The following is a 15,022-nucleotide window of genomic DNA, read 5'->3' as shown; positions in this document are numbered from 1 at the left end:
TATCAGTAACCTGAAAATCGGAAAGCATAGAATGATATATTTCATGCCCTGAAAGTAACTGCCAACCAAGATTGCTATACCCATTTGTCGCCCAAGTTCTCTTAGGGTCCCTTGCTCCTGGCGCTATTAGACAAACCACATAGCACATCTTTATCTGAGTTTTTCATCGTTTATATCCTGGGTAGGGGAAATAGAGTAATTTACAAAGGTGAACACCTGGCACCCCACACCCAGTGCCCCATTCTACTCTGTGGCTCAGTGGCCACTGTTCCAGATCACTTCCATGCCCCGCCCACAGTCTCCATTAGTTTTTGTCCATACCTCGTGGGCCTGCAGTCTCGCCCCAGGTTGGTAAATGCCCTCTCTCGTGTCCATGCAGGCGAGACACCAGGGCCATTTTTTTCTGCGCCACTGCTGCCAAGATGGCCCCAGAGCTCCTCCCTCCACGGTTAACTCTCAGCAGCTCCTTCTCCATAGCTAACTCTATGCAGCCTATTCTCTGCATCAGGCCCCGCCCCTTGGAGGAACAGTTGCTCCTCCTGTGTGTGTCACAGACCTGCTCCTCCTAACTGACTTACCAGCTAAGCTTACCTCCTGGGACTCTAGAACCACCCCCGTAGCACCACCAGCTGAGGAGCAAGCATTCAGAATAGGAGACCGTGGAGGGCCATAACACTGTGTAGCATTTTTTCATAATTTTTAGGCTATACCTTTTTTTCATTTACTGTGCCCTTGTCTTATTTTTTGCTACCCTGTCCTGTACCATGCTTTGTGGTATGGATTTTATGCAGTACCACACTTGCTGCATATACTACACCAAGGTGTGTACTGTTACTGCTTCTGATGTTACAGGTGAGGGAGGACACTAAGGCACAGAGGCAACATGACTTGTGCCAGGCCATCAGCTGGTAGAGTGGTGTAGCTTCATGAGTAGGTTGGCTGCGAGTTCCCAGCTGCTACTCTTCGCCACCTCTCTGGCATGCCACTGATAGCCATGTAAGGACCCAGCCACAGGTGGGTTTGGGAGTGTGATCCTTGCGTATGTCTTGTTCACCTTGCCCAGCAGACAGTGGCATCTATGATAATGGTTATACGCCAAGTCTGGGGATGGGCCATAAAGTCTCCAAGCCTGCTTTTCTGTTAGATTTTCTCCATTCTCCTTTAACAGGAAGCATCTATAATATTCTGTCTTAATAAGAATGACTATGTGAAGTTTTAATAAGAAAAGGCTTCAAAGCTTCTCACAGAGGGCTATGCATAGGGAAATTTAATAAATGTGTGCTGGGCTTAAGCCATCTTCCTTGAGCTGAACCACATCTACACTTGTCATGGTTGCAGGGCAGGCCTGGCCATTCTCATTCCAGCCTGGCACCTCTTGTCATGCTTCATTGACCAGCTGCTCTGCCATGTCTTTGGATCGAGGTCTTATGATCCCCCTAGGGTTTGTGGGTAGACTAAATGGGTATGCAGAGCCCTGCTGTTTTGATTTAGAATGTTGCCCCCTTGTCATGAAAGTCATCCTTTTGCCTTACAAGATCCCCACTTCTTAGTACTATTTCATGTTGTCTGTGGAATTTGAAAGTCAACCCTGTACTGTTTCTTAATTTTGCATATTGTGTTTCTTAGCTAGTTATGTCTAATTTATTAGGAGCTATTTGCATGATTAATAGTCTTTTGTATAGTACTATTGAAAACCAAACAGATTTCTTTTGGGGGTGTGGGGGTTTAGGATCGGGTCTTAATGTAGCCCCAGCTGAGCTGGAACTTGCTATGCAGATCAGACTGCCCTTGATCGCACAGAAATCTGCTGGCCTCTGCCTCCTGAGTGCTGAGTTCAAAGGTGTATGCCACTGCGCCCGGCTCAGATTTCTATTTTTTGATTACATTAACTGATGAGGATTATTCAGATTCTCAAAAATCATTGAGTTCATTTCCTTACCATTTTCATGCAGTAACTAGTTTGGACCTACAATATGGAAAGGGCTAGCCCTAATACACAGTGCAGTCTTCTCATACCTGTGTGCATGACTTCTCTTCAGCACTGCTCTTTGATTGCACTGGTAGAGTTGAACCAGCCAGTGCTTTCCCTTGCCCCAGACCAAGATGATATCGAATAGCCTTTGCGCAGAAGACATCTGGCAGGACCTGGTTACAGTCTGTTTATGGGACCATGGCATACATCAGATTCACCTCGACCTGACTCCTGTCACTTTCCCCTCAGCAGGCCAATTCAGTCTGCCTGCCCCCTTTGGTACCTCTAGCCACATACAGACTCTTTCCCCACATCCTATAAAAATGGGGCATCTTGATATGGAACATACATCTATCTGTAGTGAGTTTTGTTCACTGTAAATTGGCACTAATAATTCAGAGTATTTGGTAGGAAGGAAGAGCCTCCCAGGCTGAGATCTTAAACCAAAAGTTTCAGCCTGAAAACATGTTGACAACAGCTGTAAACTCAAGAAGACAGTAATTTGAACTAAAAAACTGAAAAGCTTTTCAGAAAACATAATAATGAGTTCTTTGGCTTATAAGTTATGAAATGGTTTCAGGCCAACTGAAAGGTAGCTCTCACAGTCCCTCAACCAGGACTTTTCCATGTTTAATGTAGAACCCAGTGTTCTACCCTTTCTTCTTCCCCGCCCCTCTCCATATACACATCCTATCCTAGACCCCATCTGCCCCTGCTTGTATTTTCTGGTCCCAGTGGAGTCTAGTGTTGTCTTAGCAGGTCTTGGCAATCTCCTTGCAGGCCATACATTCTTTTTATTTTATTTTATTTATTTATATTTTATATATATAAGTGTTATGCCTGCATGCATGTAAGCACACCCATGTCATGCAATGCATGCAGAGGACAGAAGAGGGCATTGGATCCCCTGGAACTGGGGACAGTTGTTAGCTGGCATGTGAGTGCTGGAATTCAAACCCGGATTTTCTGCAAGAGCAGCCATTGCTCTCAACTGCTGAGCCACCTCTCCAGCCCCCAGGAGAGTCTTCCAGCTATGATGTGTGGAATGTTCTTAAAAAGTACCATCGCCTGACTGTATCTCAGACCCAGGCAATCCTTCCACCCCACCCCCACTACTCAATCTCTACTCCCCTGACAGATTCTTATTCCTATGTTACAGCAGGGGGTCCAGGAAGCCTCCCACGCACACTCCTGAGGATGTTAACCATGGTGGTCAATTTTCAAATTGGAGTCTGCAGGGGAGGCATACTTTGTCCTACACCCCCAGCATCCACTGGGGACTTCTGCCACATCACTCTGATGACTGTCCAGTGACTGCCACCACTTTCTGTCATTTCTTTTGTATTGAAGGCAGAACCAACCTCCTTCTAGCTCTTACGAAGTCTTGCTTTATTAGATGGATTATAACCCCATATTCTGTTGATGCCTGTATTGCCCAGATTTGGACAGTGACCTTTAGCATGCCCTTCTCATCCTTTGAGCACCCTTTATTTCGGGTATAGCAAGATGCTCCAAGATCATCTTGTACCTTAGGGGTCCGTTGTCTCATCTAGTAGATGGATCTTTGTATCATTGTATGCTATTTAGAAAGTGAGTTTGTTTGCTCATGAACCATCAATGCTTCTAGGGTCTGTGAGCAGAGAATTAGGAGGTTTACCTAACATATATGTGAAAGTATGTGTGTCTGTCCATCTGCATGCCCACTCACCCATCCATTCACACACCTATCCTGCATTCATCTACTCATTTCCCCACATGCATCAATCCCCTCATTCATCTGTCCACCTGTCTGTCCATCCACCCACCAGTCCTTCTACATGCACACTTGTACACATAAAATTATCTCTGTATTTGTGTCTACCTGTATTTGAAAAACACATGGGTTAGTGCCAGTTCTTCCAGTTCTAATCCATACCACCAGGCTTCTTTCCAGCTTTTTATTTATAGTGTTCATAAATCCTTTATCAAGCAGTGAGAAATCTGGCTTCCATTGTCCTCAGTATGTTAATTTATTTGTTCAATCTGTGTTCTTGCTGTCTCCTAACTGTATAGAATGACTTCTCTGCCTTCCACCTCTCTGCTGAAAGCCTAGTGCTGCCATCCCTCACTGACTCCCTCACTGACTCCCTCACTGCCATCCCTCACTGACTCCCTCACTGACTCCCTCACTGACTCCCTCACTGACTCCCTCACTGACATCCCCCACTTGACATCCCCCACTGACTCCCCCACTGACTCCCCCACTGACTCCCTCACTGACTCCCCCACTGACATCCCCCACTGACTCCCTCACTGACTCCCTCCCTGACGTCACTGACTCCCTCACTGACATCCCCCCCTTGACATCCCCCACTGACTCCCCCACTGACTCCCCCACTGACTCCCTCACTGACTCCCCCACTGACATCCCCCACTGACATCCCCCACTGACATCCCCCACTGACTCCCTCACTGACTCCCCGACTGACATCCCCCAATGACATCCCCCACTGACTCCCTCACTGACTCCCTCACTGACATCCTCCACTGACTCCCTCCCTGACTCCCCACTGACATCCCCCAGTGACGTCCCCCACTGACTCCCTCACTGACTTCCCCACTGACTCCTTCACTGACTCCCTCCCTGACCCCCTCTGTGACTCAGTTTCTTCATTCCCTGCTAGGAGGGGAGGAAGACAGGAAAGGATGACTGCTTTTGATTGTTTTGGGGGAGGGGGATTTTCCTCCCTCTCTCCCTCCCTTCCTTCCTTTTTTCCCTAAATCAGTGTTTTTCAGACTTGTTATACAGTGAAGCGTCTTGTGCTGCAGCTCCAGAGGTGGTGGACTTCCACTCTTGGGTTTCCATAGTGACAGGGTGACTGGCTACAAACCACTCATTGAGAAGAGCCTCCTTGTTTTCTGCTGAGCTGTGGGGATGCTGGGGAAGCATCCTTGTCAGAGGTGTGGAGCTGTGTGCTGGACCCCAGCTGACTGCAGGGTCCTGTAGGTGGCCCCAGTGTCTCTCTGCCTCCTTGCCCTTCCCCTCTGCTCTCCTTTGCCCCTTCCCTGCCTCCTCATCACCTTTACTCTTTTCCTACATATTTTTCTTTAAAAACAATATCTACATTTTCTAGGATGTATGGGAACTCTGCCAGCATTTTTTTCAAGACATAAACGTGTTTGCTGTTAGTTGAACCTGGCTCTCATTAGGTCATGGAGATAGGAGCGTACCTGTGCCTCATGAACATGTGCTTGCTTCAGCTGGCCAAGGTGAGGCTGATACCATCTGCCATAGGTGATCATAAGAGAGAGAAGCAGCGTAGCCCACTCACGTAACTGGAAGTTTAGAAACAGAATGCTGTCATTGGACTGTTACAAGGAAGCTGATTCATCTACTAGTCTCTCAAGATACTCAGTTTTTAATGCTGCTTTTCATCTCAGTGTGCCGTGTCCTTGTAAGCCCAAATAGCAAGTGTTGGAACTCAAGGCAAGACTAGTAAGTGTCCATGCCCTCTGGTGTCCTCTGCCTTGATGCCTGTGGGACATCAGGGTGTGTAGTTTCTTCAGCAGTTTTCTCATTTCACACATGCTAAGTTAGTGTGCATGTCCATGGGGACATGCTGCCTGCAAAGCTGCTGGCCTCTGCTTGAAAGGCAGTGTGATTGGGTTATGGCATAGTGGTACTTGTGGAAGGAAAACAGCAGCAGAGTAGTCTCCTCAGTCCTTCCCAACAGCATGTTCTGGATGTGTGATGGTGCTTCGTCCCCGAGACTTGTAGAGAGCAGTTGTTTTGAAGCCTCATTGACAAGGCAGCACTGCTGAAGATCTCCAGCCTCAGAGTCAGCCCCCACAGGCAGCTGGAGGCTCAAAGGGCCCAATATACAAGAGCAACCCAAGTGCCCTCTGCATTGGCATGAGCACCCTCTCATCGGCTTCCTGTTTGGGTTTCATCTAACTTTTTCTTTTTGATAACTTTATATAAAAACGTCAGAGTGCGGGGCTGTAGAGATGACTCAGTGGTTGAGACACTGACTGCGCTTGCAGAGGACCCGGCTTTGAATCCCAGCACCCACATGGTTGGCTAACAACTGTCTGTAACTGTAGTTCCAGACCCTTCTGTCCTCTGTGGGCATTGTATGACAAAGTCCCACTTACATACATGCAGGCAAAACATGCATACACATAAGGCAAAAATAATAACTAAAATATATTTTAAAAAGTGTCAGAGTGCCAAGCAAGGTTAGATTGATGCAGTTTTGAATAAGAAACTGAACAGTAGTGAGAAATCATTAGCGGTCCATCCTAGAATAACCTGCCAGAAATGTAATATGGGTCCTTAAATCTATAGATGAGTATCCCAGTCACCACCCATCAGAGAAGCTTCTTTTTCAAGAGAGAGATAATTACAGAGTCCCACAACTGATCATACACAGAAATTGTTTGTGGATTTCCCAAGTCTAAGTGGCACATCTAGGATGCAGCCTCTACACCTAAGGCTCACGGAACGTAGAACAAGGGATGAAGAGAACACTAAGCATCTTTCAGTTCTCATGAAGCTCCCTCATGCAACAGAGGGCCAGGAACGCAGAAGGTCACAAATGGCCAAAATGCAGAGAATAAGAGTCTGCAAAGTGTGGGTCCTTGGACAGGACTCCTATATTAAAATCTACCCACCCAGAGTTCAGGGATCATTGAAGAAGAGGGGATGGAATGATTGTAAGAGCCAGGGAGGAGTTGTGTGGCCATATAGAAATAGTCCTACAGGCTCCTGGGGCTCTCCACATAAGAACCTACAGCAGTGGTGTTAGCATACACAAAACCCATGCAAACTTAAGCAGACAGAATTGCAGTATAGAACTGTGGAAATGAACAGCAGGCCCCAATCTTAGTTGAAGAATTATTGGCAGCTGATTACGGCTGGGTGAGAATGAGCTCATCTTCTTAAAGAGAGGGACTCTAGATAGTCTGACTAGATTCCAGTGAACGAACTTACACTGAGGGACATCTGGGGACGCTCACTTTACATGATTTTTTTAAGAAAAGAACCTGCCCAGGAAAGAGCTGCCCTTTGCTAGTGGTGGCCTCGCTGGGCATGGTGACATCTCATTGCCAGTGCATGGCCTTCTTGGAGGTCATAGGGCTGCACTGCACTGTCCTAAGAGTCTTAATGTAGCCATCTTGAGCAAGGCCATCTCGGATAGTGATGAGGGTCTCAGCTCTTGGCTAAACAGGGGCCCTTGTTGCTACAGAATAAACTGCCCCATTCCCTCTTCCCCTGTACTGGAGCCCAAGTCTGAGGGTGGCTTCAGCTAATGTTGGGGAGGACAGTTAGATCATGCCGAGGCTTCCTGCCCTTGCATAGATTTTTAAAAAAATCATGAGATCTGCTGGTGGCTTTGAGTCAGTGCAGATAGTGCTTTCACATCACAAAATTTGTGAAGGGCACTGTGTGTTAAGCCAGTGTCACAGCAGGCTGAGTGACTTTCTGTGCTTTGCCTTTCTTCTTATGTCTTGGCTATCTTTCCTCTTGGCTGTGTATCTACACAGATGCCTTTGGCCTCACCGACCCATCTCTGGATAGTATATGTTTGGTCTCGTTGGTAGTTTAGCAGCTTGAGCAATAAATAGAGGTTTTTCCTCTTAGATCAGAACAGCATTCTGATTTGAGAACCTCTTCCTGCTCAGGACTTTCAGCTTGGAATCTGACTTGTGAGAAAGGTAGAGCTCCCAGCAATAGAACTAATTTAGGCACGCCTCAGGAGGTTTGTCAGTGTCTCTGTAGGTGGGTGCACAGAGATCCACATGATGGATCGTATATGCTGTCTAGATTAGAGGTAAATATTGAAGAAGCAGACCAGTGGAGATTTTAGACAGGTGTACTTCTAAATGTTAGGAGAGCGCACCTTGGATATAGCAAAAGTTTAAATGTATTTTTAGTTACATTTTGCCAGTACTTTGTCTTTTTGTTATTACTTGCACTTTCTCAGCTCATTTAGGTATTAGGATGTTTTAGTTCATATATTTATAGAACGTTAATCTTTGTAGACTGTAATTTGATTGTCCGTCAAGCCCCACAACCCTATATTCTAAGAAAAACTATAAAGAGCAGACTGAAAAAATGAGCCGACAGATACTTAAACACTTCTGGAAAATCTTGCTCTTCCATAATGAAGTCTGACTTGCCTTCTGCAGCTGCTTTGCCTTGTGGGGCAGTGGCGCTCGTGGCACCTAGAACGGTGTGTGGTATCACCTGCTTTGTCAGCAGACCTCTAGAACCACTCAGTGCACACTACCAAGTCACGCTGTCCATTAGAACTTAACACACGATTTTTTTCTGCTGCGTGTGTAGCCATCTCTTGTCATTCATTTTCTTCTGGTTATTATACACCATTTAAAATCTTTATTTCTGTGCAACACAACAGCAGTCTTCATAAAATTGTAGCATTTCTTTTCATACGTTAAGCTTACAGAACGTCAACATTTTGCTTAAAGTTACTGAAATGTATGTGGTGTTATATGCTTGAGTGGTAGTTGTTTTTTTGTTTTTTAAGCAGGGTTTCCCTATAGCCCCAGGTGGCCTGGAATTCGATTTGTAGACCAGGCTGGCCTTGATCTCATAGAGATCCATCAGCTCCTGAGTGCTGGGATTGAATGATATTTAAGAATTTTTTCAGATCTCTAGTAGCTGGACTGAGGGAGAATTGTTTTTGTGAACTTGTAGAAATGTATGTGAATGTGGTTGGGAGTTGTGTTGTCTCAGTGAGTGGGGAGGTGTCTCTGTTCCAGGTCATTTGCTGTCTCTGCTGCTACTATCACTCCAGAAGGTAGGGAACCAGCCAGATGTCAGCAGAGCCCCTGGAACCTTTGCATGGTGACCCTTGAAAGACTGGGCTGTGCTGAACAAGTCAGCTTTGTGTCTTCATGTCCCCAGCAGACACGCCTCACCACTGTGAGCATCATGATGTCTGCTACAGTGACTTCCTAAACATGTGCAAAGACACAGAAGCCGAGAAGCAATAGACTATTGTTATTTGGGGCATTTTGATCCCAGTAGAGTATTAAGATGCCATGGGGATGCCTTTTGGAAGCTTCATGACAGTAGGAAACCCCATTATCATTTTGGTTGCGGGGGTTAGGTGGTGAGACTGCCTGGCTGTCATCCTGCCTTAGTCCCCAGAGGGCAGGGATTATAGAATGAGCCATCACACTAGCTTCTAGTTACCATTTTGCATTTGTGGTTTAAGAAGCTTAAGATAGTTACTGACTTTCAACATACATTAAGGAAGTTCATAGATCATCATTTCAGCGCTAGGTGTGGTATGATTCTTAAGAAAATTTCTTGATCATCTGATTTTTTTTCTCTATGTTGCCCTTTTAAAATTAGCCTTAGAGTCCTAAATAGCTGCTGAAGCTCCACCCATCTCATCCAGTTTCTTGGCAATTTAGAGGAGCAAAATGAGAGTACGCATACCTGTCAACTCAGGCCAGTGAACAGCCTTTGTCATAGCAGTCACTGTATGTTCTCTACATGTCGACCACTTGTAAAGAGCAAGGCTGGAGTGTGGGAGTTTCTAAGTGGTTTGGTTGTCCAGGGGACAAGCTGTCAGTTCTACCTGGTCCTCTGATCTGTACCTTTGACACATACTCACCAAATCATGTGCTGTATTATATGTGGTGAAATGGCATTTGCTATGGCTGGTTCAGTGTGAAATCAGTGATTTGGAGCACCAGCTCCAGTTCCAAGAGACAGCCACCTCTACCTTAGAACAAAAGTGATGCCTGCTTTCTCAGCCTAAAATAAAATATGTACATATACTTTAAATTTATGTACAAGCAGTGTACGTGCTAAGTATAGTAGAGACAAAAGCGGCATGGTTGGGGATAGCATGTACTTCAGGCTATAAGTGCTTAATTACATTCATCTACACTAGAAGAGAGAAAAGTAGACATTCAGACATTGGCCACACATGCAAACCTGTTGTAACACAGACATTGAGAAGAAATTGATGAGGGATGCCATGTTCTGAATGGTGAACAGCTCCTGAAATGTCCCAAAGAAAACCAGGTGCCTCCTTGCTCTGTCTAACATGTTGTTCATGTTCCTGGAGAGAGACGCTACAGCTAGACAAGTTCCTACTCTGTGCCTGTGTCCTCCTCGGTGGAGTGCCTTGCCTTGCAGCCTGTCAGAGGAAACCCAAGGCCTCCCTCCAAGTCCACCACTGCCTACCCCCCAGAGGCACTACGGAGTGGCACCAGCACAGTAGCTTCAGTGACTGGGGGCTGTAGCAGATGTATTTCCTAGTTTGTCATACAATGTTGTTTTAGCTGACTCTCTCTCTGCTTAAGATGGTTCTTTTTTTACTGTTACCTTCTATGGCCACTGAATTGTTTTCTCCTATTTTGCTGTAAGGGTGTATTAAGTTGCAAGCTCCAAAACTTTTATGACAACAGTCCTCAATTCCCTCCCACAAAGGTCTTAGTGAAGGCCTTGAAAAGCTTGCCTGTCCCATCGTTGCACAGCTGCATTGGGAACATTAGATAGGAGAGAGTTCCAGAGACCCCCTGCAGCAGGGTGGGTCTGTGTAGGCTCTGGGTGAGTTGTCCTGTTCCAGGCCCCTCTGTGCTCTGTGTCAGTCACCATCTAGGCTAGTATTTATTTTCCTTCACAAAAATCAGAGCAGGTTTCAGGTTTCGAGATATTGAGCAAAAAGGTTGTGGTGGAGAGGGTTGCTGAAGGCATCCACCTCTCACCTGTCCGCCCATGTGTCACACTCCATGTCTCACTGGGTGACGTTTTTTCCCTTTGACTAGCATAATTATTCATAAATCTGAAGAATCACAAATAATGAAAAACATACTCCACTTATTTTCCAAATCCCACCTTCCCCTTTTCTTATTTTGTGGTTAGTCTAAATGCTTTTGTTCAATTGTACTCTGGAAATTTAATGCCATATAACAATGGTGGCATTTTAATTAGAACGGCACCTTTAAAGATAATATACCAAATAAAATGCTATGTTTAGCTTTGTTTTTAAATTGTAAAGTAAAATTGCTATTCAAGTATGTCAGAAAGTTTACATGATTTTCTTTGCCTTGTGTTAGATTATTGGTTTTCTGACTGAGGTTTTAAACCATCATTTAAAAATTGTGATGATCTGTTGTATTTGATCATACTATCTTGGGAAAATTCTTTTAAACTTTAGTGTGATCATAAGTACCTCAGCAAAGCAATTCTGTCTTAGGATATTCACCAGGCTCTATTGCAATGCCCTAGGTTATTGAAGGCTGTGTGACTGCATGCACTCACTTGATGTGGTGACAAGAGGTCTGCACCCAGCCTGGGCAAAGCATGTGGTCTTCATCTCTCATTTATGTCATGAGCAGGTGAGCCAAGATGGGAAGTCTCTCCTTGATAAGCTCCAGCGGCCCCTGACTCCTGGCAGCTCTGATTCCCTCACGGCCTCCGCCAACTACTCCAAGGCTGTGCACCATGTCCTGGATGTCATCCATGAGGTGCTACACCATCAGCGGCAGCTGGAGAACATCTGGCAGCACCGCAAGGTCCGGCTTCACCAGAGGCTGCAGCTCTGTGTCTTCCAGCAGGATGTGCAGCAGGTTAGTGTCCTACCCTGCTCCTCCTGGGAGAGTTGGCTCACTGGCTTGCTCCAGATGATGGTGGGGATCCCTTGGCTGTGAGTGGAAAATGAGTGAACAGGCCTCTTTGCTAACTGTGACCCAGTGCTCACACAGGTTGCTCTCAGCTGCTTCTCTCTGCAGAGTGAGCTCCCACTGAAGGACCTCTGAGTCCTTCTGAGGCTGAAACAGCTCACTCACTTTCCTGGATTTCCATGAGAGTGATGCTGCTGCTCCTTTTTTCCATTAATGTGCATGTATGTGTGTCTGTGTGTTTGTGCACGTGTGATACAGCTGCCAGCAAAGTCCAGAGGGGGAGTCGGATCCCCTCAAGGTCGAACTACGGAGGTGGTTGATGTTGAGAGGTTTTCAAGAGCAGTAAGTGCTCATCCCACAGAGCTGACTCTCCAGCCCCTATGCTGGAGGTTCTTACAGTGGCATATTTATTTGCTTCAGATTTTTCTGCTTTCCAATTATTTAATAAGCTAATACTGCTATTGTTCATATTTGGTAGATAATACCACCAATGATACACAGAAGGTACTTAATGTCTCTAATGAGCAGTGGACTTTGATAGCTGTTCATTTCTCAATAGTCAACATCTGTTTTGATGGTGGTGGTGGTAGAAAATAGGACTAAGTCCAGCTCCCTAGCTGCCTTTGTCCTTGCAGAAGAGAGCTTTGAGCTAACTGAGGGAGCATGCAAAAGGAGATACAGCTATAGTGATAATAACTCATATCCTTGCCCTAAAATCAAGGGAAAATCGGGATAACAAGATGCCAACCCTGGGGATGAAGGCATGTGGGTGGTGGGGATGACGTGGTGCCCAGAAGGTTGACCTGACAATACGGTGCGTGCTCTGGGGTCAGACCACTCTGCTTTCTGGACAGCAGTGAGTCCCTGTGCGTGGGTCAGACATGTCCAGAGGTGTCCGATTTCTGTCTCCTCCCGAATCGCTTGAGGGGAAGTGGCTTTGTGGCTTTTCTACCAGGCAGATTGGGAATTTGGTGAGTCCTACTTCATGCTGTGTTCTGATGAAGAGAGAGTCTCAATCATCATTAACCATCTTCTAATGTGAATCTGGTAACTTCAAAATACTTGAAATGGTTTATGATTTAAAACTTACACTTAGGATATTCTGTTTCTGGTTTTGGTTTTGGGGTTCTCTGAAGATTATGTATATAAAATGCTGCAGAAATGATCGTTCTGATATTACGGTACTTCTTAACAGGAAGGGAAGAGGATGGAGGCCTGGCACCAAGTTCTTAATGGTTAATGCTTGAATTGTGTGGGAGAGTAATCATAATTCTGAACTCATCTCTTTAAGCCAGCATTTTCCCTTAAGAACAGGAGATTAAGTTGAATGTCAAGGAAGAAAACATGTTTTCCAATCATGCATATATGGGCCTGTTAATGTTCCATAAAAACAGATATTACTCATTAAGAGAAGTATTTCTTGTTGATTAGTGACCTATAGCAGTTTGAACCTTTTATGAAAACAGGAAATTGCTGTGTACGTTTGACTTGTGAAACCAAAGCTCAAAACTGGTAAAATAAATCAAAACAAAAACAGAAGAATTTTAAAACCAAGAATGTTTTCTGGAACTCAGAAATTGATCACAAATCTTTTTGCTATATTAAGAGCAGCGTAGAGGAGGTAGGCTGAGACTCAATAAACACCGCCAAAGTGGAGTAGCACTTCAGAAAGATAATAGGTGAAGGCAGATTTGCACAAAAATAATGCAAATCCACAAGGATCTGATAAGCCAACTAGAGATTCCGCAAGTGCTGGACTTTGGTTTAGGTAGTGAAAAAGGATCTGTAAAAATTATGGAGAATAAAGAAGTACAAAACTTCCTGAATGGTAGCTACAGAATTATCAGAGTCCAGTGAAAACACCCTCCAAAAAGACTGTCACAGGCCCTGGGGCCTGGGACATGGGGGATGGCATTGGAGTTTGATTTTTTTTTAAATGTTTTTTTCGGCTTAGTGAATAAAGTCCCATAATTTCTGTTTAGAAGCAGTTTGGGATGGAAGGCAGGGCTGTGGTAGAGGGGAACTGGCCAAAGCTGCTGTTGTGTAGCACTTACCTCACATCCTGTTCAAGGCACAGGAAGGTGCGGAGTGGGACATCTTGCTGCAGGCTTACCTGGCGCACAATGCTGGCTGCTAGCAGCTCTTACCTTTGACGTTGTTAGCTTGATGAAACCTTTGCCCCATCTCCTGATGATCACATGGTCCACACTCCCATCGCCTATGTTGCTCTTGAGCAGCCCTCATGGAGCATTTAGTTGAATGAAACTGAATAGTTGTGTTACTTCTTGGTGGTGTTTTCAGATAAACATGTACTTTAGTTTTTTATGTAAAGACAATTCACTTTTGCTGCCCCATGCCTGTTCAAATGGGGGTAACCAAAGCAGATGTTCTCAGACCTGTTTTTCTGCCTCACCTGTCCAGTTTGCCACACTCTTGGATTGTTGGGATTCAGTTACCTATCACAGCAGTGAGGAGCATAGCCATGCAGTCTGCCTGCCTGAAGCAGGCACCTCTACCAACAGATGCTCATCAGGCAGGGACCTGTCACACAGAAGCCTCCCTTTCTCCTGGCAGCTCTTTCTTTGTAAGCATCATCCCCATGGAAGTGCCTCTTGGATTCTCCTTCCATGTCCATGCCATACTATTTGTATTTGTAAACACGCAAGCAACCAGGTGCAGTTGTGCACACATACAGTCTAGCTACACAGGAGGCTGTGGTAAGAGTATTACTTTAGCCTTGAAGTTAAAGGCCAGCCTAGGAACCATAGTGAGGCCCTCTCTGAAAAAAAAAAAAAATAGTAGTTTTCACAGTTGAGCAAACCTAGTCCGTTCTTGACTCTTCTCATCGATACCTCTCCCCTGGCCCCCAATATATTGGTTATAATTCTCTGAGAGGTACAAGGATAGTATTTTTTTGTGTGAGCCCTTTCCCTAGGGAGATACAAATGAATGCCTGCTCCTCCGAAGACAGGGCACCACTACAAACCAAAGTAAAATTACACCATGTCCAACTTGGGGAACCAATGAGTTTATTGGGCTACTTACAAGGCATGATGAGGAGACAGGAGTGTGAGTGACCCCAAAGCATCCCCACCACTGGAAATTCTCAGCCTACCATAGATGACAACTTCCCCACAGCCATAGTGGAATAGATATGGAGTTCCCGTTCAGTTAGCCTTCCACAGTCTCTGTACTCTAGCACCTCTTGAGACCATAAGGCAGTGTACCATTAGGGCAGAATTCCTTATAACACCTCTGAGAGGTACAGGAAGGAATGACTGGAATCTGGGTGAGGATCCAGTGACTTCATCACCCTCCCTCCCCTTTGTGAAGGAATGTCCCCCTCTCCCCTTAGTCTCTTGGTGAGTGAGTAGTCACAGCTGCTCTGATGAAGATGACTGC

General features: G+C 45.4%; 1 protein-coding gene across 3 annotated transcripts in view; it reads left to right on the top strand.

Annotated features, from left to right (window-relative positions):
• The window catches only part of Trio (trio Rho guanine nucleotide exchange factor), a 348,717-nt gene that overhangs the window by 148,810 nt on the left and 184,885 nt on the right, over positions 1 to 15,022 (top strand). For all 3 annotated transcript variants that reach the window (XM_029557993.1, XM_029557991.1, XM_029557992.1), the window contains exon 9: positions 11,336 to 11,566. In XM_029557993.1, the coding sequence (XP_029413853.1) occupies positions 11,336 to 11,566 (231 nt within the window). The remainder of the gene's footprint in view (positions 1 to 11,335; positions 11,567 to 15,022) is intronic.

This window comes from Nannospalax galili, unplaced genomic scaffold (genome assembly GCF_000622305.1).
Source record: "Nannospalax galili isolate Female #2095 unplaced genomic scaffold, S.galili_v1.0 scaffold207, whole genome shotgun sequence".
Lineage (NCBI taxonomy): Eukaryota > Metazoa > Chordata > Mammalia > Rodentia > Spalacidae > Nannospalax > Nannospalax galili.
The sequence above is the reverse complement of the archived record's forward strand: the minus strand, read 5'-3'. Positions and strand labels throughout refer to the sequence as shown.